Genomic DNA, 25,496 nt, shown 5'->3' on the forward strand with positions numbered 1-25,496 from the left:
CTTCCTAGATCATTTAGTTCAAATTTTCACTTGTCTCGGGGGGAACCGGAGACCATCTTGGTAACTCAGTCCCACCATGTGTAAGTATGTTTTGTTTGGTCAGCTTGTGCTGCAGTTATATCATTATTATTTTCCATTCCTTTCATGTTTTCAATTTTGCATTGATCATGTGGTAATAAAATACTGATTTTCATATAATAAATACTGTAGGTTTCTAGAATAACTAGTTTCTTAACAGGTAACCTTGTTAGTGGCCATAGAGGCTTCGAGGAACAGTGACAGAGTTTCAGACTACCACTCAGGGCATACAGGAATTTCTCTGCAATTAGAACTTGAATTTCTGGAATTAGAATTGCCTCTGCCGTCCCCCAAGGGACTGTAGCAGTTCCTTGCTTAAGAATAAGAAAATGAATTATTTTTTTCTTTATTTATAGATTTTTTTTTTGTTTATTCATTTATTTTTCGATTTAGTATTTGTAGAATAACTCATAATTATTCCAAAAAGGGCCTATTTTTACTTTCACAAATGGGAAGATTTCTCAGTTCATTTCTTTTTTAATTCCAACTTACATGGCCAAAGTATTGCCTTGGAAATTTATAAATATACAGAAGATGGAACAAAATTGTTGTAGCTGTTAATCTTGAGTTTTTATTTCAGCTTCAGTTACACATACTTACAATAATTTTTGTTAGGATAAAATGGTAATGAGTCACTAGCAGTGAAATTAACAAACTTCTTTATTTTAACAGGGAAAATATTTATCCCTAAGCAGAAACCTGTACAGACTTTTACAGAAGAAAAAGTATCTCTTGATCCAGAACTAGAAGAAGCTTTGACAAGTGCTTCTGATACAGAATTGTGTGATCTCGCAGGTATATCTTAAAACAAATTAATTTGTGAATGAGTGTAGAGGGGAGGAAAATACCAGCACACACCTATATACACTATACAAATGCTTGCTCTGCCTAGCAAAGTGCTGCTGAATAAGTAACTGTACATTTGGCTTTGTTTTTTACACTATAAATCTGAAATAAAGGATTTTGTTTCTTTAAATTCTCTTAATGGTGAAATTGGAATGTTAATGGAATTTATTGATTATTGGACATCTTTTCCCATGTTGGCGTCTTTGAAGTCTTTATAAAAAATCTTTCATCAGCTGGTGCTCAGCTAGAAGCTGTTTCCAGGATATATTGCTATTCCATTTTATCAGAAGACCCAGAAACGAGTAACTGGAAATTAGATAAAATAGTCAGTCCTGAGCTATGCTCACCACTTTCCCAACTTTTCTGAAGTGTATATGGAACATTCCAAACCTCCCTGTGATTTTCATCATTACCAGTTTCTTATGTGGACCAGTATCTGCTCCCAACTGCCTCCACTCACACCCATTTTCCTAGATAGAAAAATATGACGCATGGAGAGATCTTAGTACCAAATAACCCCAAGAACTAACGTGTTTAAAAGGAGCAGTGATGGTTCTTTCAGAAGGACGCAGGGAAGGGACAGTCAAGGTGTGGTACCACAGCTAGAGCAGGTATCTTATTCCCTGGGGGAATGAGGACTAATGGATATGTAAATGGTACATTCATCAGAGAGGAATGGGCCAGAGGCATACTGTAGCCTCTGCCTCGTTTGTGCAAAAGGGCATCAAAAACAAAACCAAATTTATTTCTCCTCCCAAGTGTCATTTTTGAGAGATGTTACTTTAATCTTAAATATGAGAATTCAGCTGTACTTTTTAGTATTCTATTCTTAGCTAAAATACAAATGTAAACTAACACAAGAGTTAAGGTTAAGTGGGTAAAATCTGCTTTTTATCACATTTTGTTTGGAGAAATGTGAGGATGAACAGCAACAATAATCATTTCCATTTTCTCTCTTGGCCACCAGATGGAGCTAAGCATAGATTTACGTTTAGGGTTAAGCTGGCTCCAGCTGTGTAAATTCAGACATGGGGAGAAAGTACAACAAGGGTATTGATAAGAGATTGTAGGTGGTTTTTAATCATGTTGTCTCCTTTTGGGGGGTACAAAATGTATATTTAATTGAGTAGGAAAATGTCCAGAGAATGTTAAAAATCATCGATAGAAATTTTGGGGTACAAAATTAATTATGTTTAAAATTGACAGAAACAGAAAATAACTTTCTTTTTCTACATTTATAGCTATTCTTGGGATGCACAGTTTGATAACAAACACACAGCTCTGCACTATGGTGGGAAGCAGTCATGGTGTGGACCAAGAACATTTTTCAAGTGAGTACTTATAATGCTTTGTGAATTCCAGTCCTTTGTTAATCAGTTCTGTTTTCCCCATGAGACAACTTCATTGTATGCGTACCAAATGTTATGCCTGTGTCCTGGAAACCTAAGGTTCCAGTTATGTGGCATTGACATAGAGAACCATTGAGAACAGAATATTAAATATTTTATGCTTAATGTGTCAGCAAATGTAATAGGAACCACTCTCACCTCACTAAATAATGCTAATGGTAAATGCTGTAGAAACTAGTCCGACTTGGCTTTTATTGACATTTTGTTTTCAGCGTTCCTGATTTTCAAGAAATCTACAACAGTGCTGACAAAGAAACTATATTATAAAATCAGACTCAGGAGAAAGCAAAGAACTACTCAGCCCCTAAACCTTTTAGTCTGATGCAAAGTATTAGATAGCTGAAAGCAAAGCTTCTTTAAAAATTCATTTATAAGACATTTTAAAATTACCAAAGTAATGCGTATTTTGTAGTAACTTTAAACAAGACCTAAGTACATAAGGTAAAAAGTGAAAGTGTCTCTATTCATAGCTGTCATGCCTTTTACTCCCCGCGCCCCATCCCCACCCTCACCCCTAAGTATTAACAATTTGGAATGTACCCTCCCAGACTTTGTGTTACGCTTATATAAACTTATACATGTGTATGTGTTATACACAAATAGTTGTGTGTTTTTTATAAAAATGAGATCATACTATAGATCTTTCTCGTAACTTAATTTTTCAAAAATAGTATTAGCTGATTTTTTTGAATGCTTACCCTGGGCCATGTTCTTCTGTGTACAGCTCTTGAACGTAAATTTTTCTCAGTCCTCACAACAGTTCTATGAAATAAGTATTATTATTATTTTTAATTTTCACATAAAGGAGCTGAGGTTTTAGAATGATTAAGTAGCTTCAATATCCCACGAAATCGGTGGTGAGGGTTTTAATCCATGCTGTATAGTATATCACTTAGCAATATATCATGTCCTAGTTAGTACATATAGATTTACCTTATTCAGACATCTGTATAACATTCCATTTTATGACTATTCTATAATTGACCACTCCCCTATTTTTTTCTTTTTTTACTTTTTATTGTGGAAATGTTCAAGCATACATAATAGAAGAGAGAATACTACATCCATCATCCAGCTTCAGCTGTTTTTCACATTTTGGCCAGCCATGTTTCATCTACCTTCTGCCTCCCTCCCACCCCTTCTACTTTTTTCCCTGGAATATTTTAAGCAAATCCTGTTTGTTTGTATTGCTTCACCCATAAATATTCCCATATTTGTCTCTCACAAAGGCTTTTCTTATAGCATAACCAGAATGCCATTATCAAACTTAAAAATTCCCAGTAATTCCTTCATATCATCTAATACCCAGTCCATGTTCAGAATTCCCCGTATTCTCTCAAAAACATCACTTCACAGCTGGTTTGTTCAAATCAGGATCCAAATAAGAGTCACATATTACATTTGGTTGCCATTTGGTTTCAGTTCCTTTTAATTTCTTAACAGTTTTCCTCCTCAGCTTCTTTCCCACTTTCTTCATGGCCTTTATTCCTTGAAGCAACTGGGTTGTCATGTAGAATTTTCCACATTCTGGATTGGGCTGATTGCAACCTTGTAGTATCATTTTACTTGTTTCTCTTACCTGTGTTTCTGAAACTGTTGTTTTCTAGAGGCTTGATCAAATTCAGGTGCAGTTCTTAATTATTTTGGCAAGAATGCTTCCTGGGTGGTGATTGAGTCATATTAAGAAGCATATCAAGTCTGGTCATTCCTCTTTGGGGAATGTGTTAAGATTGATCAGTGGACTCAGATGTTGGCAGTCTGGTCCATCCATTTAAAGTTCCCCACCAACCTCTCTTAATGGTTTCAGCATCCCATTGACTGGATCCATTATTTCATTATAGAGCAAAGCTCTTTATACACATTCTGTGGAGAAGGAAAGACATTTTTTGGTTATAAAATTTAGAATTGAGGAAGAGCTTATTCAAATTTCCATTCAGTGAGGAAGCTCTTTTCCAGTCCCCTTGATCTACCATCCTGAAGAAGACTGCCTTGCTGATCTTTCAACTATCCTCAGGAAAATAATTTTCATACTTTTGTGTGAGTTGATCTCTTCAGGATGCTGTGTGTGGGAGGGAGGGTGTGTGTGTGTGTGTGTGTGTGTGTGTGTGTGTGTGTGTGTGATATTTGAAGAGAACATGGTACTCCTAGAGGAAATTTATTGGATAAGTAAGCAGTATACCTTGTCTTTTTATTTATTTATTTATTGGCTGCATTGGGTCTTTGTTGCTGCACATGGGCTTTCTCTAGTTGCAGCAAGCAGGGGCTACTCCTCATTGTGATGCACGGGCTCCTCATTTCGGTGGCTTCTCTTGTTGTGGAGCACAGGCTCTAGGCATGTGGGCTTCAGTAGTTGTGGCACATGGGCTTAGATTGAACCCATGTCCCCCGCACTGGCAGGCAGATTCTTCACCACTGCGCCACGTAGTAAGTCCCATACCTTGTTTTAAGGTGAGTTTTGCTCCGAAAAGCTAGAGGAGAGCAGCAGGGAATAACTAAGCCAGACAGTGACCCTGTCAGTCTTTCCATGTCACTTGCTTTTAACGTTTTTGTGGTCATTCTTCTCTGAGAATCTGATGTTCTAGGTTTTCTCCCCAGAAAATATATCCGTAAAAGTTCATCTGTTATAGGTCTTCACAGACCTCCACACATACCTCAAAATGCACTTACATCTCATTAGAGGGTTTAAGGCTTCTGGGTCCTCTTTCAGCTTTGAATAGCTGTATTCTAGCCATGTGTGTGGGTATAAATGGTGAAGGACTGGGGCATAGGATGAAGGAGGGCAGGGAATTTCTGTCTCAGTAGCTATTCCATGTACCATTACGTTTCTCTGTCTCGACATTCCCTGTTTCTACTCTTCTTCCTGACAGAGTCTTCCCTCCTTTCCCATTGCATGGTACTCCCCACAGAAGGAACTGGTAGTATGTCCTTCCGTCACCTCACTCTTTTTGTGGAGGCTATGTTTGTTCAAGTCTGATTCTTACTGCCTTTACATGAATTACTAGTCAAACCTCAGAAAAAAATGATGAGTTGTTAGATTTTATCATATTACAGTTTTATCTTACAGCTGCTAAAAATAAATGGGATCACCAGCTTGTATCATCAAATATACTTTCATGGTAAAAATAACTTGTAATACACCAAGAGGCAGTGAAAATACTCATTTTTGAAGGCTGATACATTGCAAACAAATTTTTTTTTAAGTTGTATATCTCCTTTTTAAAAAATTAATTAATCGGCAGCATTGGGTCTTTGTTGCTGCTCATGGGCTTTCTGTAGTTGCAGCGAGTGGGGGCTGCTCTTCATTGTGGTACGTGGGCTTGCGGTGGCTTCTCTGGTTATGGAGCACGGGCTCTAGGCACGTGGGCTTCAGTAGTTGCAGCACACAGGCTCAATAGTTGTGGCTCGCAGGCTCTAGAGCGCAGGCTCAATAGTTGTGGCGCACAGGCTTAGTTGCTCCGAGGCATGTGGGATCTTCCTGGAGCAGGGATCGAAGTGAGCCACCTAGGAAGTCCCTGCAAACAAATTAAATGTTGAATTATGTTTGGTATTTATATTCGGTAAAATTTATTTCAGTCCTGTATGTGTAAGCACATAAAGGATTTTTTAGAAATTTGGGGAAAGAAACTTGTAAGTTAGTTCTACTGAATGTGTGTGTGTATGTGTGTTACTTGTTTCCAAGTTAATATATGCATTGACTGTAAGGGTATCAACCAATGACACTCTTGCTTTCCATTTGTTGCTACAGATGTGGTAAAAGGTGAAAAGATTCTTCCGGTATTTGATGAGCCCCCAAATCCAACCAATGTTGAAGAGAGTTTACAGAGAATTAAAGAAAATGATGTTCGTCTTGTTGAAGTTAATTTGAATAATATAAAGGTAGGTGTGATAAGCAAACAAAAAGTTGTTTTGAATTGCGTTGAGTCAGTTGGATCTAGAATGAGAGCTGGGCAGTTTTGATATAGTCTAATCCCTTCTACTTAATGGTAAAGTTTTTACTTCTAGTAGTATGCTAACATAGATTCCTTCGATTTTAGAAGTTAAAGTATTATAGTATTTTTCTGATTTAATTTTTAAAGGCTATCATATAGAAATATAAACTCTACAGACTGTCAGAGTGTATCTCTCGGGCTTTCAAAGTACTGCCCACTTTTAAGAGCATTTTAGTCTTTCAGGTTTGTTTTTTTAATCAGCTCTCTTGAGGCGTAATGTATATATAGTGAGATTCTCCCTTTCTAGTGTGCAGTTCTATGAGTTAAAGCAAACACATACAGTTGTACAACCACTACCACGGTCAGATGTAGAACATGTCACACCCCTTTGTCATCATTCCCTGCCACTGGCTGTCGCCCCTGACAACCACGGATGTGTTTTTTTCCCCTATCATTTTGCCTTCTCCAGAATGTCATATAAATGGAACCCATTATAGTATGGAACTGGTTTCTTACACTTAACACAGTACATTTGAGATTCATCCGTGCTGTTGTATGTCTCAGTGGTTTGCTCCTTTGTGTTGCTGAGCAGTATTCCTTTGTCAGACGTGCTGTAGTTTATGTGTCCACTCACCGGTTGATAGACATATGAGTTGCTTCCAGTTTGGGGTGATTATAAATAAAGCCACTATACACATTCACATAAATATTTTTGTATGAAATATGTTTTCATTTCTCTTGAGTAAACACCTAGAAGTGGGCTTTTTAGGATCTTACTGGGATATTTTTAAATGCAACTCTTCCTTGGAGTAAAGAAAGAAGAAATGAGTTAGGAGGGCATAGCGATAATTAATTACCAAAGAGTAAACTCAAATGACCTCTTATATATTAGCCATTGTATAATAGCTTTATTACAAATTCCTCATTTTAAATCTTAATTTATCTGAATTGGAGGCAGAGAGAACATCTGGAAGTTATAAGAACCTAGGGAATAAGACCTCTGTGCTCTTTTTGTGGGTGTTCCTTCCTGTGAGTGGAGGGGGAAAAGCCTTGGAAAAAGCTAATATCCATAGTTGATCACTAATCTTTTATTTTTTTTTTTAATTCAGTTCTCATGTATCTCTGTCTCTAAATCAATAGTAATGATCTGAGAATAACCAGGTTACAGGAGATTGAAGTCTTAGTACTAAGGGGAAAGATCATTGTCTCCTAAAACTCCTTCCTCCTTTCAAGAAATGTAGAGTTAATCTCTCTTAATACCTTATAGCTTAAGTGACTGAAAACAGTATGTCATCTGCCTCAGAAATCATCATAAGTAGATTCCCACATTTTTCTCTCCGTAGAAAAGTGGATCCACTTTGAGTCCTCAAGGGCTGACTTCTCATAATACAAATAATTAGAAAAGAGAATAGTGAGAATTTTTGTAACCTCAGTGCTAGAGAAACAGTGATGTATGCTCTGCTCTACGCCAACAGTTTGTACAAATGTACCATAGGAGAGAAATCAAAGAGATAAGGAGGAGGCTGAGTTGTTTGTTTTCATTTGTAGACCAACGGCTGTGTATTACATAATTTCTCAGTGCATTTTAATGCCAAAAAGAAAGTACAGATGTATTTGATTAACGGACTGAATTTCCTGAAAACTAAAATGTAATAATGTTTCACATTTTTGTCTTTCAAGAATATCCCAATTCCAACCCTGAAAGATTTTGCGAAGGCTTTGGAAGCCAACACACATGTGAAATATTTCAGTCTTGCAGCCACCCGAAGCAATGACCCCGTTGCTGTTGTAAGTGAGCTACTACTAATAATATTGAAATATGACTGTGTAATACCAGGGTATGTTACAAGGTGGTTAAACTGATTTTATGGACAAGATTTACTCTCTTTTAATTTAGCTGTACTTCAGTAAAAAAATAAATTTAAAAAATAAAAAATAAAATAATTTTTAAAGTAGTTTTAAAACTCTCTGTATTCTAAGATCAACTGTTAGTAACCATGATGTTTAACAATCAATAAAAGCAAATATCAGTTTTTTTAAAAAAGATTTACTCTCTCTTTTCAATTGATGTTTATACTCACTATCAGGCAATACATTATTTACTACCCTTTTATGTTTATTTTTTTCTGTAATTCCTTTCCATGAAATTTTTAAAACATAAATGGAGTCATGTAGGCTGTTCTGCAACTGAATTTTTCACTTAATATATCTTAGAGGTCTTTTCATATCAGAATATAAAGTCCTACATCATTCATTTAACACCTGCAGAGGGTTCCATTTATGGACCTATAGTGTTAGATTTTTATCAAATGCTTTTTTCTGTGTCTATTGAGGTGACTGTGTGGTTTTTTGTCCTTTAATTAACATGATATATTACATTGATTAATTGTTATATGTTAAGTCAACTTTGCATTCCTGGGGTAAATCCTGCTTTATCATGGTATAAACTCTTTTCTTCCTGGCTCTGAGGGATCTCACTCCCTTTGATTCTCCTCCTGCCTCTCTGGTCCCTACACTGGTTGCTCCTCATCTCCCCAGAATCTAAACATCTAAATGGCTCAGAGCTCGGTTCAGGTCCCTCTTCTGTTCTCTATTTGCCCTCACTTTCTGGGTGATCGCATTCTGTTTCATTGCTATACATTATCTACATATGCTCATGACTCCCAATATTATCTCCAGTTCATACCTCTCCCCTGGACTCCAAACCCATGTCCAGCTACTACTTAACAGCTTTACTTGTATGTCTAACAGACATCTCAAACCTAAGTCCCAAACCAAACTCCTGACTTCCGTCCCATACCTGCCTCTCTCACACTCTTTCCTATGTCACTAAATGCTAACTTCATTCTTTCTTTGCTCACGTCGGAAAAATAAAATAATAATAACGTAGTGATCTTTGACTTCACTTTCTCACAACTTTAAATGTATATCCAGCCGTGTCTTCAAATATTTCCTGTATATCCAGCCACTTCTCACCATTTTCACAGCTACCACCCTGGTCCAAGCCACTGACTTCTTTCATGTGGATTATTGCAGCAGCCTCTTAATTAAGCTGCCCGCCTCCACCTCTTTACACAGCATCAAAAGTGACTCTTAGGGCTTCCTAGGTGGCGCAGTGGTTAAGAATCCGCCTGCCAATGCAGAGGACATGGGTTCGATCCCTGCTCCAGGAAGATCCCACATGCCACGGAGCAACTAAGCCCGTGTGCCAAAAAAAAAAAAAAGTGACTCTTAAAACTTAAATAATCTCATTCCTATACTCAGAACCCTCCAGCAGTTCCCTTTCTCACAAAGTAAAAATCAGAATCTTTCAGTGGCCTAAAAAGGCCTTACATAAGCAGATCCCATCTCTCTTGCTATGCCTTTCATTCTACTCCCAGCCGTACAGCCTGCTTGTTCTGCCTCAAACATGCCATGCATGCTTCCAACTCAGGGCCTTTACACTTGTTCCTCCTGCCTAGAACTTTCTCCCTAAAGAGAGTCCTAAAGAGATGTAGTTTTACTTCATCACTTAAATTATTTGAGTCCTTGCTCAGGCATCACCTTCCAGGTGCAGGCTTTCCTGACCCCCATATATAAAACAGTAACCCCACCCCTACCCCCAGCACTTCCCATCCACCCTGCTTTGCCTTTTGTCCTCCTCTATAGCCCTTTTTACCATCTGACATTACATTTTGCTTATTTATTACCTGGGTCCCCCACTAAAATGTAAGTTCCATTAGGTTGAGACTTGTATGTTTTATTTCTGAATCTACAGAACAGTACTTATCAAAGATAGGCCATTAGTAATATTTCAATAAATGTGTGTACAGATGGATGGATAAGGGGTTTGCTTCAAGTCATATAGTCAGTCTTTGCTAATAGAAAGTTCAAGAATGTAGATATCTGTCCCCAGTTCTTTCTAGTATCACTGCCCCCCTATTACCTTTTCTTTAACTTGAGTTTAATTTTAAGCTTGATTTTACCCATATTCTCTGGAGTTTTGCCTTTCTTTTGATGTCACTACAGGGCTTTTTTAATAAACTCACACATATTCTTCCTCCCCCCTCCCTTTTTCTTTCCCTCTTCTCATTTACAGGCTTTCTTAATTAATCAGTGTAGCATTTATTAAGCACTGAGTCAAATATCTAGCACTGCCATATTCTGTGAGAAATGTAATGGAAGCAGATGGAAGACATACCATTCTTTGAGGAGTTGAGTATTTAGTTAGCCCCTTCTCCACAGTTTTTGTGCTCTCACAGTTCCGGTTATCTGTGATCTTTTCTGGCCTTCTGCCTCAGGCAGTCCTTTTGGTCCCTGCTTTGGAAATTAGTCCATAATTTATCCTTATTTGGGCTTCACAGTAACCCAGCTGCAGCAGGAACTAAGGAAGAAAAGATGTTCCAGAGACATTAATGGGACTTCCCTGGTGGTCCAGCGGTTAAGACTCTGCGCTCCCACTGCAGGGGGTGCAGGTTTGATTCCTGGTCAGGAAACTGGGATCCCAGATGCCACGTGGTGCCGTCAAAGGAAGAGGAAAAAAAAAAGCAAAGAGACATTGCTGAAGTTACTCCTACACAGAGAATGAGAGAAAGTATGAGACACAGGAGAAAGAAGCATGAAGTGGAAGTATGAACGAACACAGGAATGAACAGTAGTAGAGACTGTTACCAATAGGGAACTACACGTGGCAAACAAATCTAAAGATTGTGACCAAGTGCATGTGGAAAGTAGATACATGTGAAACCTGTGAGGTAGTGTGTCAAGCTAAAACAATCTCATAAAAAACATTAAGGCAGTTGTTTTGATTCATGTATTTGTTTCGGGCTTGTACAGTGTTTATTTACTTGGTGCTGTCAAACTGTAATCTCCAAATATTTTCTTTAATTTCCAGGCTTTTGCAGATATGCTGAGAGTGAACAAAAATTTGAGGAGCTTAAATATGGAGTCCAACTTTATTACAGGAGCTGGGATTCAAGCACTGGTTGATGCTTTGAGAGATAATGACACACTGGCCGAGCTGAAAATCGACAATCAGGTCAGTGATGTAGAGCAGCAGCTTAGAGGAAGCTACAGCCCACACTCTGCGCAGGGCTTGGGGACTCAGGAGGCGAGTGGGAGGAGGGCTTTCAGGGAACCCTTGGGAAGGTGGTGGCCTGAAAATGGCTGAGAGAACATTTGGGGCATCCAGAATATTAATGTATAGAAAGGTATACCAGCAACTCTTCCTGGTTGATCTTAAGAGAATTTAGATGGCTGGCCATTTTGAACTGGAAGATGACAGCCCATCCTCAAATTTTTCAGCTCTTTGGTGGCAAGATACAGATAGACTTTTTGTATCTGTACCATGTCAGTCCCAGACACAGTAGGTGAACAGAATAGGTTCAGTGAAAAACAGAAAGCTCCAATACCCAGGTTACTCAGAGACACAGGCTTCTGTCCAGCCACAAAAGATATCTTACGTGCTCACGCCTTAAGATAATGCTGGGTCACCCATACCTAGATGCACTTTTCTTTAAAGAGGCAGAGAAATATACATTAGAAATGTTTCCATCCAGAGTGGTAATTAACTAAAAATAAAACAACATACACATTTGACTGAAATACTTAAGTCTATTTTACTTGAAAAATAACTTCAGTTATTTAAAAAAATATGTGGTAAATGACTCAGTCCTTCAAAGTAAATAAATTTTGTAGATTATGAAGGTAGAAAGAAGAGTTATATCTTAAAATTTAACTAGAATGCTATTTAATCAATGTTTCTAATTTTTTTATTGAGATATAATTCACAAACCATAAAATTTACTTTTAAAGTATACAATTAAATGGTATATATAAATTAGTATGTTCATAGTTGTGCAACCATCACCACTGTCTAACTCCAGAACATTTTCATCACCCCAGAGAGAAACTCCAAACCCATCAGCATTCAATTCATATTCACCCCTCCCACCAGCCTCTGGCAACCACTAGTCTACTTTCTGTCTCTATGCATTTGCCTCTTTTGGACAGTTCATATAAATGGAGTTATGTAATATGTGATCTTTTGTGTCTGCCTTCCTTGGCAAAATGTTCTGGAGGTTTATTCATGTTGTAGCATATATCAGTACCTATTCCTTTTTATGGCTGAATAATCTATTATACTTGGGTTGTTTACACTTTTTGGATTGTAGAAATATGTTGCTATGAACATTCATGTACAAACTCTTATATGAATATATGTTGTCACTTCTCTTGGGTGCATACCTAGGAGTGGAATTGCTGCGTCATATGGTAACTCCGTGTTTAACTTTATGAGGAATAGCTGAATTTTTTCCATAACAGCTGCACCATTTTACATTCCTGCCAGCATGCCTGAAGCTCCCAATTTTTCCGTATTCTTGCCAACACTTACTATCGTTCATCTTTTTGATTGTAGTCATCCTAGTGGATATGAAGTGATATCTCTTTGTAATAATCCACATTTTTTGATGTCTGTATGATCACACACTGAACTTACATTTTTAGTTTCTCTTATGTATAAGAATTGGGAAAATTTGTAAAGAATCAGCATGTACCGGAATGTCTTAGACTTGACTTACCTTGAAAAGTATTTTGATCTAGCTTATTAATACTATCCTTTATTTTTAATTATTCCAGAGGCAGCAGTTGGGGACGGCTGTAGAATTGGAAATGGCCAAGATGCTTGAGGAAAATACCAATATCCTTAAATTTGGATATCAGTTTACACAGCAGGGACCCCGAACCAGGGCAGCTAATGCTATAACAAAAAACAATGACTTAGGTAAGACATATTTCATTATGAAATGGAACTTCTGAATTGTATCATTAAACTAATGTGTTGGAGGAACTTTTTTTCAATATATATATTTTTAATTTATTTGGTTATACCAGGTCTTAGTTGCAGTGGGCGGGCTCCTTAGTTGTAGCTTGTGAGCTCCTTAGATGCAGCAGGAAGGCTCCTTAGTTGCGGCATGTGGGTTTCTTTGTTGTGGCATGCACACTATTCGTTGCGGCATGCATGTGGGACCTAGTTCCCTGACCAAGGATCGAACCGGGCCCCCTGCATTGGGAACGTGGAGTCTTATCCACTGTGCTACCAGGGAAGTTGCCTTAAATACATTTTTACACAAGAAGATTACTTGGCCTTTGTTTCTAAAATCTGCACAGTCCTTTTAATAGTGACTGAATTTGAGTTCAATTTAAATGAGGTTGTAGTGATTATAGGTTAGTGGGTGACAGCCTATTTCAAAGCTTTTAGTGAAATAGTTTTCTACAACAAACGTTACAAAAAATGCTTCCTATAAAAAAAAGTATTTTGTTCTCAGTTACAAGTCATCTCTTGGAGCTATTAAAACAAAGATTTCAACATTACAGGAAAGTTTTGCCCTTTTGATCAAAGGCCTAGATAGAAATTCAAATTTTATATGGTAAAATATAAAATAATTATAGTTTTAACCTGAATTTTAAGTTTGGTGTTTGTCATTGAAATATTTTAAAAAATGCATTTAGATAAGAATTAAAGTGATACTTCTTAAAGAGAGTCACATTTCACTATGATGCAGTTCTTTTAGGCCTCAGCCATATTTGAGTTTGCATTTTTTAAAGATTTCTGGAACAGAAAAACTACAGCCTCGTTCCTTTAATCCAGATCACTGTGAAAAGTATTAGTTCAAACCCTTTCTGTCCTTTGACGACTGTAGTTTCCCATAGAAGATTTTAGCTTCTTGCTTTTTAAAAGAGAAATGTGGTGTGTTTTGGTGTACTGTTGATTTTAGATGTAGTTTGCAAGGTCATGCTAATATTTTAGTGTTGCTTCATTAGTTGGCTTTTATTTTTTTTCTTTCAGAAATTTAATTTTGCTTTTTAGAGCAGTGTTTCTCAAGTCTAACTGAATTTCATAAATAGAGACCCTTAAGAACATATACATTATTGGCTCTAAAAACGTTTTTTACTTACTAGGTTATACTTCATTGTAATAGTCTGTTTTCAAAGATTTTAAGCTTTTGGACATCAGGGTCCATGTGTATCTGTTGAATCCACAACTTTCTTTAAAACCATGCCTGACAATAGTAGGTACTTAATAAAGATTTATTAAGTAAAAAAAAAGTGGTAGAATTTGAATCCTGCTCAAAGTTGAAATTAATTGTCTGGTAACTAAGTAGCTGTAAACTTAAGCCACAGGTGTCTCCATCCTTCATCTCCTCGGAAACCACCTTAGCTTTCCCAGGATCCCACCAACATATTTGTGGCTCTAGCCATCTCTGTCATCTGTGTCCCTCCCAGAGGAGGTGGTGCCAGCAGCTGTCCTGCAGGAGCAGCACAGTGAGAGTCTGTACATGTATGTCCCTGTACGTGAAAGGGGCGCCAGCCTTTGAAGGCCTCAGTGGTTGTGTTTTTCTGTGAGTCTGTTAATGGCAAGTGATTTGCGCAGATCTCTCTGGAAGAGGAAGGTTTTGGCAGATGGAAGATGAGGGGAACCGATGAAAACAGTTTCCTGGGCTGCTTTATGTCAACACTGAGCAGTCAAGTAGCTGTGCACAGGCGTGTGTAACAGAGGATGAGGAGGCCGTGTTTGAAGAAGTTGTGGTCTGACACGAAGCAGAATTGAAAGACAGCAAACAGCTTTGTGCTGGTAGCTCTCTAGACAAACCGCCCGCCCTCCCCATGCTGCTTCATTCTGGTCCAAACCAGGTCTTCAGACATGGGTCTCAGGCATGAAATGAGAATAAAAACATTCCCGAGTGAGGAGTTGCATGATTAAAAGCTCATATTTCGGAGTAAGCAAGTTATTTATACGCTGAAGGCAGCCTGCAGATTTTAAGAACTGACTCTCATGTCAAGATGCAGGATCCAGAATAAACTTTCAACAGGTACTTGTTATTTGAAGCTAACAGAATAAAAAATATATATATCAGCGGATTAAGAGGAAATGCTGGTAAGGAACTTAGATTCCTTTGGACTTTATGTGGAGGCATTTGAGAGCCATTATAGGCCACTGAGTGCATGATTAAAATGATACTTCAAAAACACTATTCTTATTAGTCTTCTAGAGATAGAGAGGAAATGAGATTAGTTAGGATTTATTGGCAATTGACTAATCATGGAGAATAGAGAACTTAGTGGAGTGGATTTTGGAAAGAAATTGCCAAAGAATTGTTAATAGGGCCAAATTTATTAGTCTTTCATCCACAGGATGAACTGAGGAATTGCTGAGCTAACAAGTGGACACCAAGTGAGAAAGAGGGGTTGGAAGTGGCTCTTTGCCCATCTTTCTCTGCTGTGTTGTACTCACAGCAACAGCAGCCTCCCCCTCCACCCATCCTCAGCTGGATTTAAATTTTAGCCCTGCACTTTTATCTCTGCCTGTAGATAAAGGTGGCAAGCCTAAAGACCACTTTCTTACATGCATTCTAGTATGTGGGAACTGGACAGAGATATCAGAGAACAAGACTTGAAACTTGTACAGCATCTCTGAGGCATATTATTTTTCTTCACCTTGTAAATGGGGCTATATCAGAGCCTTAGTGTTCTGATTTTGATGTCTTTCCCTCTCTCATTGTTTTCTTAGTCTCAACTTTTCATTGAAATAATCCTACCTACTCGCCATCTCCAGCTAAGAAGTATCACAGCTGTAACAGCAAAGAGGTTAATATGGCGTACGTGCTATATTCGATTGAAGTTTGTCTCACTTTACTATCTTTACATTAGCTAACTACATAATCAATTTTCTATACTTTTTCTGTTTGTTTTACTTCTATCCTGTCAATCTTGTTTATAATATGCATTTTTGAAATAACGTGCATTTTAACATCTGAAATGGTCTGCCAATAACATCCATACACTACTGCAATTCAAAATTTTCTTGGAAATGTTCTACTCTAAAGAATTATGTAGTTTGCCTTTCAGATATATCCATGTTGTTCAGAGATCTATACACATGAATTAAGTTTGTATTTGAGGACTCAATTCTCCTTTGGATTTCTTCCCCTAATATTTCAGTAAACACATGAAACTTGTTCTTCATTGATGTGGACTGAAATTAGAGTCAGGGTGCATCTAGTTAGATAAGTATAAAAATGTTCATGAGGAAGTGATGCTTCAGTCATCCTGGTTTTTATTTTCTGGACAAGCTTTTATGTACATCACCTGACTGTCCAGTCTCATCTGTTGAAGGCCAGTGAACAGAAGCCAGCAGTCAGAACAGCATGAGAGCAGAATCCACAGCCTGGCCAGGAGGCCGGTGCACCTGTTGGCTTTTCATTCCTCTATTAACAGCCAATTCAGGCTCAACAAAGGCAAGTGTCTCCTACTTGCTTCCACAGAAGAGAGTATAGAAATTAACAGACCAACAATATAACTTAGAGGAACTTACTGGTAAGAGTATCAAAACCAGCAATGTGTACATGCAAATCCTCTAACTTTATAAAAGCAAAATTGACTTTCTTCACCCCCAAAAGATGGCTGACCTCAGGACCATCCCATGACATGACTGTGGTGGGTGATGAGGCCGAGTACCCTTTATTGAATGCTTTCTATATTAACACTACACTGAGCAGCCTTTAATTGCACAGCCGCGAGGTACAGCTAGCATTATTCTCCTGTTACAGAGGGTGAGTTGGGGCTGAGAGAGGTACCATACTTGCCAAAGAGCACACTACAAAGAGCAACAGATCCCCACTCCGTTGCTGACTCCAGAGCCCATGCTTGTCGTCCTCTCTGAACAGGAGTTGCCACAGTGCTGAGGATTGGCTCTGGTGGCTCTCAGCGACTGTTCTCTGGTAGCGGACAGGGGAGGTGAAGGAAGCAAGATCCTGATGCTGAAGACCTTGCCCTGCTGCTAGTGATCACGGCCACGTGGCTCAGGGTCACCAGCCCGGGAAGAGGCTGGGGGGTCCTCAGGTGTGCACCTTTGTTTACTCCATTAACTGAAATAGCTGGCTGACCACTTCAGCCGCCTGCGTTTATGATAGCTAGATGTGACATCGCCACATTACCAGGGTCTAAGATCTTCATTACTTTGCATTTGTTGTTTTCTCAGAGCCCTAAACCAGCTCACTTTGTAGAAGAAGGAAAATTTGGAGAGCAGTAGTAGCAAGTCACTTACCTTTGAAACTGACAAAACTATTTTTGGTATGTTCTTTCACAAAGGAAGGAAATAATCAGAAGAGCATGCAAGTAGTTACTTTTAATACTTTCTAATCCCAGCTGCCTGAATGTCATTTCAAAATTTAACACAAGTTATTAATCACTTTTTAATGGAGGTATAGATTTTTTTAATACACAAATGAGGCAGGCACAGTGACTTGAAGGTGAATGCTGACTATTCTGTTGTAGATTTCTAATATTGCTGCTGTATAAGCACAGGTCAGCTTATCCCCTCAGTTCTCAACAGGTAAGTGACCATGGGGAAAGGATATGGGTTTTTTATTTTAATTGCCCTGTGAACTGCAGGTGGACAATTCATTTTCATACAACTCTAACTGGATTACACAGAAGGTTGTTTGTCACAAGCAAATTAATATTGTATAAACTAACAGGAATTTCTAACATTCTTTATTTTTTCTCATAGTTCGCAAGAGACGAGTTGAAGGAGACCACCAGTAAGTCCGCCTCTGTATAATTTTTGGAAGACTTCGAAAGGTCACCAAGGGCTCATATTGTGATATCAGATGTAAAATTTTCCTGGGTAGAAGGGAAAAGACTGGAAATCCTTTTTTTTTTTTTTTAAACTACATGTATCTTTTTTCTAGTTTAAGTTGTTACCAGTTTCAAATTGTAAAATCAATAGTAGGTGATATTTTGTATTCTAAAGCATTATTTCTACTTTCTGCTAAAATTAGTTTTAATTTAGCTTAATTAAATGGTTTATGATGAGTCTTGGGTTAAAAAAATACAATTGTAAAAAAGTTTAGTAAGTCATTTATGTAGAATAACGTAAACATTTTAAGGACCAATCTTTTTTAAGTCAAAAAGGGACATTGCTGATGTCAGAAAGCTTTCCTTTTCCGTGGCATGGAGACTTTTCCCTGTTTCAGAACACATGAACTTGGCAAGAGTGTGCCTTTTGCTTCTATCAAGAAAGCAAAATGCTGACATTTAAAGACATGTGACTGAAAACTGGGCATCTGTTTTGGAGTCAAAGCAGATCTCTAGGAGAGAGGAAGTGGTCTCCTGTACATTCCTCAGCACTGCACCTGTCCGAGGTGTCTCAGCAACACCTACAGTTTTTTTCAACAAAGTCATCAGCTTGGCCAGGTGACACACTTTGTTTAAAAGTATAGTTGAGTCTAAATTCATTGCAGTTTTTCATTTTAATAATGTGGGCATTATTAACTTTTTGTGAAAGCTCATAGTAAGAGTATCTGAGTGGGAAAGCTATTTTCTTCCCTGTAAAAGGCAAACAGCCAGCTCTCAATTACTTAGGATAAAAGAAAAAAGAAAGCTGTTGTTAAACACATGAAATCAAAGTTAAGAAATGGTGGAGATTAAGTCTGAGGAGCATGCAAAACGGTCCTTTAAATTGATGTTACTGTAAAGTAAATTAGAAACTGGCCTGGGTATAAATTAAGAGTTGCACAGGATAGTGAGGTGTTCCTATATGCAACGCAGAATTGTCTGAACTACAGATTTTCCAACCAATAGGAAAATGGCTGTTGTTGACAAATATAACTTTTATCATCTGTTTCCTGTCATCTTGTACTTTTTGGTCTACATTGCATAAAAGCAATTTCTCATAACAAAAGTTGTCTTCCTATCACTCAAAGTATTAAAGTACATAGTTGAACAGTGTACTGTGGTGGGAAGACTGTTCCAGATCCGATAGTGTGGTAGACTATTTGGACCTGTATTCATGCCCATGTTTCAGGGCAGCCGCTGGAGCAGGAGATGTCAGAGGCGTTCCAGCTACAGAAGACAGGGGACAAAGGAATCTGAGCAATCCTGGCCCCAACAACTCAGGCCCAGGTGTATCACATAAGGGAGAGTTTTCTAAAGGGAGGAATCTCCTTCCAGAATAGGGGAAGAGGTCTGTTGTTAATTTTTTTTAAAACTTCTTGAAATTGAATTATAAAATGTGTGCTCCTTTGCCTTGGGCTGGACAGTTTATCTAATGAGCTAGGCAGCTCCTTCATAAGGACTGAGTGTGTGTGGTGTTTTTTTTTTGGAATCAGTATCCAGTGTTTGAAAGGGATCAATGATTGACTTTGCACTGTTCCGATATTCCCTTTCAGTTATAGGGTGCTGGAGGTTTTTTTCAAGTTAGCAAGTCAAGCTCGCTCTCACTCGCTCTCTCCCTCTCTCCTTTTCATAAATGACTTTGGAAATGTACTTGATTTTAGAGACTGCACAGTTCCAGCAGGGTGGGGAGTCAGCATGGAGCAGGTGTACACAGCTACCAGTACACTTTTAGCAAGGCTTCCTTGCCTGCCCTGCAAGTCAGTAAATTGATAAGTATGTTACCCTTTGCTCCCAAAAATTCTTTTTGAAGTATAGGTAGGTGGGACCCTACCTAGAATTGTATATTATACTTCTGGGTAATATGTTTTTCACTAATCAAAGTTTGAAGAAGTTGAGTGTTCTGCTTGTACCATTCCAGTTCTGAGCTACAATAGTTCATTATATAATTTAAAAAAAGATTTCTTAAGAAGAGTGAACATTTATCTGATTGAATACAGAAAATCTTTCAAGAATTGTAATTACAAGGGAGAAAACCGATGTTTACTTTGATCTTTAAAAATCTGGCACATCTTACCCTTTTAGTAACTTTCAGTATTTCTTTATTGATCTAAAATTTTATAATATTGATAGATTAGAATTGTGAAATAGTCTTGATTTTTAAACCAAAGATTTTCTAAGACTTTTAAGTTTTTGTAGTGTAACTGGTATAAACTTAATCTGGTTATCTAAGCAAAGGCTAGTCTTTGCATTTTTAAATTACTGTTTTTAAAAAACCTTTTAATTTCCCATTTTATAAAATTTTATATTCATATTTGTTGGAAGTTCTAATTTTTCCAGTTTGTCTACATGAAATTATATGTATTAAAAATCAATATTAATAATATTGATATTATTAAAATGGATTTTGGTGCTATATTCTCGTAGCTAAAGCCTAGTAGAAGTCTAAAGTATAGGTGAAATACATTTTCTAAGGGTGCCTGTCATTTAAAAGACCAAATAAACATTTTGTGTTTAAAAAAAATTAGCAGACTATTAGAGATTTTAAGGAGAATTATCTTTGTTGTTAAATTGCAAATTCTCGTTATTTGAATGAAATAACCCACGTACTTGCTTTGTGCAGTAGGTGCCCTCTGGAAAAGTTCCATGTATAGAGCTTTGTAAATTGTTTTTCCATTGACAGTATCTTTTTCATTTAAAAAGGGGAGTCTCGGGGGGACTCGAGGGGGGAGAGTCAAGGAAGGGAGGGAATACGGGGATATGTGTATAAAAACAGATGATTGAACCTGATGTACCCCCCCCCCAAAAAATAAAATTAAAAAAAAAAAAAAAAGGGGGGGAGTCCATGGTATAATGAAAATTATAAAAGAAAAAATGTTTTGATAAAATGTTAGTCATGTTCTGTTGTACATTATTTTAACCTTTGCCGCCATTAAAATAAGATTAAATGATTCGTGAGGTTTCATAAAATCTTAAAATTTTGGCTTTGTGATCCCAGGATTGTCTCACTTTTTCCTTACAAATCAGCAATCACCATTGCCTTCCAGCAGATACAAAGGTCATTGTTTTTTTAGAATCCATAGCAATTTCCATTCTCTGTAAGTTCAGTACTGTCTCGTTTTCCTCCTTCATTACAATGCCACTTCACTTGAAAATTTTTTTTTCTAGTTTTATTGAGAAAGTTGACATATAACATTGTTTTAGTTTAAGGTGTACAACATAATGATTTGCTATATGCACATACTGTAAAGTGATTACCACAATAAGTTTAGTTAACATCTATCACCTCACATAGTTTTAAAAAATGTTATTCCTTGTGATGAGAACTTTTAAGATCTATTCTTAGCAACTTTCAAATATGTAATACAGTATTATTAACTGTCATCACTATGCTGTACATTACATTCCTAGGACTTATTTTTCTTATAACTGGAAGTTTGTACCATTTGACCACCTTCACCCATTTCACCCACTCCTCACACCCCACCTCTGGCAGCCACCAATCTGTTTGTCGTATCTATGAATTTAATTTTTTTAGGTTCTGATATATGAGATCATACAGTATTTGTCTTTCTGTCTGACTTACTTCACTTAGCATAATGCCCTCAAGACCACTCTACTTTCTGAATAGTATTAACTGAAGACATGGCACCCACAAGAACCAAACATACTGCATATGTCAGAGCAACTCCTATCAAGGGGCGTGAGTTCCTCAATCTAAACATCTATAGAACTATCTTTTCCATCAGCTCTCAGTGAACATTAATGTTTCTAGGTGTTTCTCACCATAAGACAGTTCATGTTTCTAGCTACTTCTCAAAGGAACTCTTCACAGATTTTTAAGTTGAGAAAATTGTATTTACAATGAGCAAAAAAGATTTTTATTATTCTTAATGTCATTTTAATTTGGTCATTCTTTCTTATGTCATATTGATTTTTCTGCATTATAATTTAGTTCTGTAAGCCCTTCCCTATAAAAACTGATCAAATTGGAAGTTTTTTTTTTTATAATAAAACATTTATAACAGTTTGTTAATGCTAAACTCTAACCTGTGGTCTGATCATTCAGAGGAGCCAATCTTGTACCCATTACCGAGTATTTTAGACAGGCCTTCATTGACATATAAAGACTTTTACTTAGGACATCTGCTCTAGTGGCTAGATAAGAACAGACTGTAACACTGTGAAACGCTACCAGCCATGTTTTGTTAGCATCATTGTTCAAGTTCATACTCTTTTAAGATAAACTCCCTTAGAGTCTACATATGTGAGGCTTAACTCCCTTTTCTACAGACTATTAGTATGTTTTAAATGCTGCAAAGCAATTAATAGGCCTATAATTTTTCTGTCAGATATTGTATTCCATTCAGAGAGTAAGGTTTAAGAACAAATTTTGGGTGCTTCTTGGTGGGTATATATAGCAATTTTTAGGAGTTTAAATTTCACCTTAACTCAGAAAAGAAAGTCTTTGATTCAGCTATTTAAACTTTTTAGATTGGTCTGCTTAAGAATTGTAAAAAAATAATAAATTGTAAAAAAAAAATTGCACACATACATGTATATGTACACACACAGCATAAAAAACCTTTGTAATTTTGCATAAATGCCCACTTTTTTTTCAGTCTTTTGGATGAATTATATTTGGTTTTAGTTATGTGTAAAAGCTTGAAAATTACCTTTATAACAGTGCATCATTCTTAGTCACATGAAACTGGGCATTTAAGTACATTTTTTAATGTTAAAATATTAAAATGCTGTAAATGCTTTATTTTTCCAATTTTTATAAAAACAGTGAATTTTATAATACTTAAATGTAACTTAAATGTTACAAAATGTTAAGATTTCTAATATTGGTTCATAACAGCACAGTGAAGTTTCTTTTGAAGACTATGGACTATAGGCATTTAGAATTTACCACTTCATATTGGAATAAGTAATTTCAATAAAGTTTATCAAATATACTGTAGACTTGGACTTTTTGGAAAATCACTTTAGTTCCTATGTTCTAAAGTTCATTCTTTACACACCTCTTAAGAACAAGCTTAGAAATTTCCCTGACTTCTCCTATCCCACCCTATTAACTTAAATCATATAAAACTGCCAATACTTGACCATTTGTACCCATAAAAATAGTAAGTTCATATGGTTCCATCGCATACCATCAGTCCTCAGTCTGGCCTGTCCATAAAATCGAATTGAGGTTTTTTTTTTGAAAATTGAGTTGATAACTATGAGGAAACAGGGACCTATGATACAGTGTGTTCTGGGCCTGACGGGTGCCAACCCTGCTCTTAAACTAGAGATTATTTTTACAGTAAAGCAAAGACATCTCTCGTCAGTCACCTACATCCACCAACCAAAGGAGAAAATCAGTGAAATATGTAATGGGTTTGAGGAAACTCTTAGGGATAAATGTCAAACAATTCAATTTTGAAACTTAAAGAATAAAGAAATTCCCCTTGAATCTTTAACGTTGACCGGCCTTCCAAGGATGGCTGTCGGGCTTACACTCATATACGGGAAGCCTTGATGCCTGTCCCCTTCAGTGAGTCGGAGGCTCGGGTGCTTGAGTTGTCAGGTAAATTCAGCTTCTGCCAGTCTGAGTGGACATAGTATCAGGACCTGTGGTTGTCAAGAGACAGTGTCCTCATGCTCAGCCCAGTGGCACCCTGCTCCTTTAGGTACCAAATAATGTGAGTGGCCAACCACATGTGGGTCCAAAATCCCCAAACATCTTTTGGCCTTCAAATATTAAGCTTCCCAGCATGTCTGCAAGGGTTGAGGGCCTCTAAGCTCAGCCCAACTGCCTTGCCTCAGTCCTACTGCTGAAGCAGCAGAGTCTCAAAGCTGGCCTCTATAGAGAATAGCTGACTCAATCTACAGATTTAATGTGATCCCTATCAAGTTACCCATGACATTTTTCACAGAACTAAAACAAATAATCCTAAAATTTATATGGAACCATAAAAGACCTAGAATTGCCAAAGCAACCCCAAGGGAAAAGAACATAGCAGGAAGCATAACCTTCCCAGACTTCAGATAATACTACAAAGCTACAGTAATCAAAACAGTGTGGTATTGGCACAAAAACAGACATAACATATCAATGGAACAGAATAGAGAGCCAAGGAAAAAACCTACATGGCCAATTAATCTTTCACAAGGGAGGGAAGAATATAAAATGGGAAAAAACTCTCTTCAACAAGTCATGCTGGGAAAGTTGGACAGCTGCATGTAAATCAATGAAGTTAAAACACACCCTCACACCATGCACAAAAATAAACTCAAAATGGCTTAAAGACTTAAACATAAGATATGACACCATAAAACTCCTAGAAGAAATCACAGGCAAAACATTCTCTGACATAAATCAAACCAATGTTTTCTTAGGTCAGTCTCCCAGGGCAATAGAAATTAAAAGTAAACAAATGGGACCCAATCAAACTTACAAGCTTTTTGCACAGCAAAGGAAACCATAAACAAAACAGAAAGACAACCTACGGGCTGGGAGAAAATATTTGCAAAATGATGCAACCGACAAGGGATTAATCCCCAAAATATACAAACAGTTCATACAACTCAACAACAAGAAAACAAACAACCCGGGCTTCTTAGGTGGCACAGTGGTTAAGAATCCACCTGCCAATGCAGGGGACACGGGTTCAATCCCTGCTCCAGGAAGATCCCACATGCTGCGGAGCAACTAGGCCCGTGTGCCACAACTATCGAGCCTGTGCTCTACAGTCTGAACCACAGCTGTTGAGCCCATGTGCTGCAACTACTGAAGCCCATGTGCCTAGAGCCTGTGCTCTGCAACAAGAGAAGCCACGGCAGTGAGGAGCCTGCACACCACAACAAAGAGTAGCCCCCACTCACCACAACTAGGGAAACTCCGTGCGCAGCAACAAAGACCCAACACAGCCAACAAATAAACTAATAAATTAAAAAAAAGTCACCCAATCGAAAAATGGGCAGGAGACCTAAATAGACATTTCTCCAAAGAAGACATACAGATGGCCAATAGGCATATGAAAAGATGCTCAACATCACTAATTATTAGAGAAATGCAGATCAAAACTACAATGAGATATCACCTCACACCGGTCAGAATGGCCATCATTAAAAAGTCTACATATAACAAATGCTGGAGAGGGTGTGGAGAAAAGGGAAGGGAACCCTCCAACGCTTTTGGTGGGAATGTAAATTGATGCAGCCACTATGGAAAACAGTATGGAGGTTCCTCAAAAAACTAAAATTGGAGTTGCTATATGATCCAGCAATCCCACTCCTGGGCATATACCCAGACAAAACTATAATTCGAAAAGATACATGCACCCCTATATTCATAGCAGCCCTATTCACAATAGCCAAGACATGGAAACAAACTAAATGTCCATAGATAGATGAATCGATAAGGACGATAGGGTACATATATACAATGGAATACTACTCAGCGATTAAAAAAAGAATGAAATAATGGCATTTGCAGCAACATGGACGAACCTCGAGATTACCATACTAAGTGAAATAAGTCAGAAAGACAAATACCATATGATATCACTTATATGTGGAGTCTAAA

The 25,496-nt window shown here is 37.5% G+C and overlaps 1 protein-coding gene across 4 annotated transcripts in view; it reads left to right on the forward strand.

Moving 5' to 3' along the window:
* Positions 1–20,870, forward strand: part of TMOD3 (tropomodulin 3) — a 77,675-nt gene extending 56,805 nt beyond the window's left edge. Inside the window, exons 4-11 of one of the 4 annotated variants that reach the window (XR_009051371.1) lie at positions 751–873; positions 2,166–2,255; positions 6,079–6,209; positions 7,943–8,050; positions 11,136–11,279; positions 12,881–13,025; positions 15,813–17,143; positions 17,814–20,870. Coding sequence is in view for 2 of the 4 variants with exons in the window: in XM_057722198.1 (XP_057578181.1) it covers positions 749–873; positions 2,166–2,255; positions 6,079–6,209; positions 7,943–8,050; positions 11,136–11,279; positions 12,881–13,025; positions 17,814–17,848 (778 nt within the window). In the remaining 2 variants the exon portion in view is untranslated. Of the gene's footprint in view, positions 1–748; positions 874–2,165; positions 2,256–6,078; positions 6,210–7,942; positions 8,051–11,135; positions 11,280–12,880; positions 13,026–15,812; positions 17,144–17,282; positions 17,792–17,813 lie in introns of those variants that run through there. The other 3 variants (XR_009051372.1, XM_057722197.1, XM_057722198.1) reach the window with 3 other exon arrangements.
* Positions 20,871–25,496: the final 4,626 nt, after the last annotated feature.

The sequence above is a fragment of the Hippopotamus amphibius genome, chromosome 2 (genome assembly GCF_030028045.1).
Source record: "Hippopotamus amphibius kiboko isolate mHipAmp2 chromosome 2, mHipAmp2.hap2, whole genome shotgun sequence".
Lineage (NCBI taxonomy): Eukaryota > Metazoa > Chordata > Mammalia > Artiodactyla > Hippopotamidae > Hippopotamus > Hippopotamus amphibius.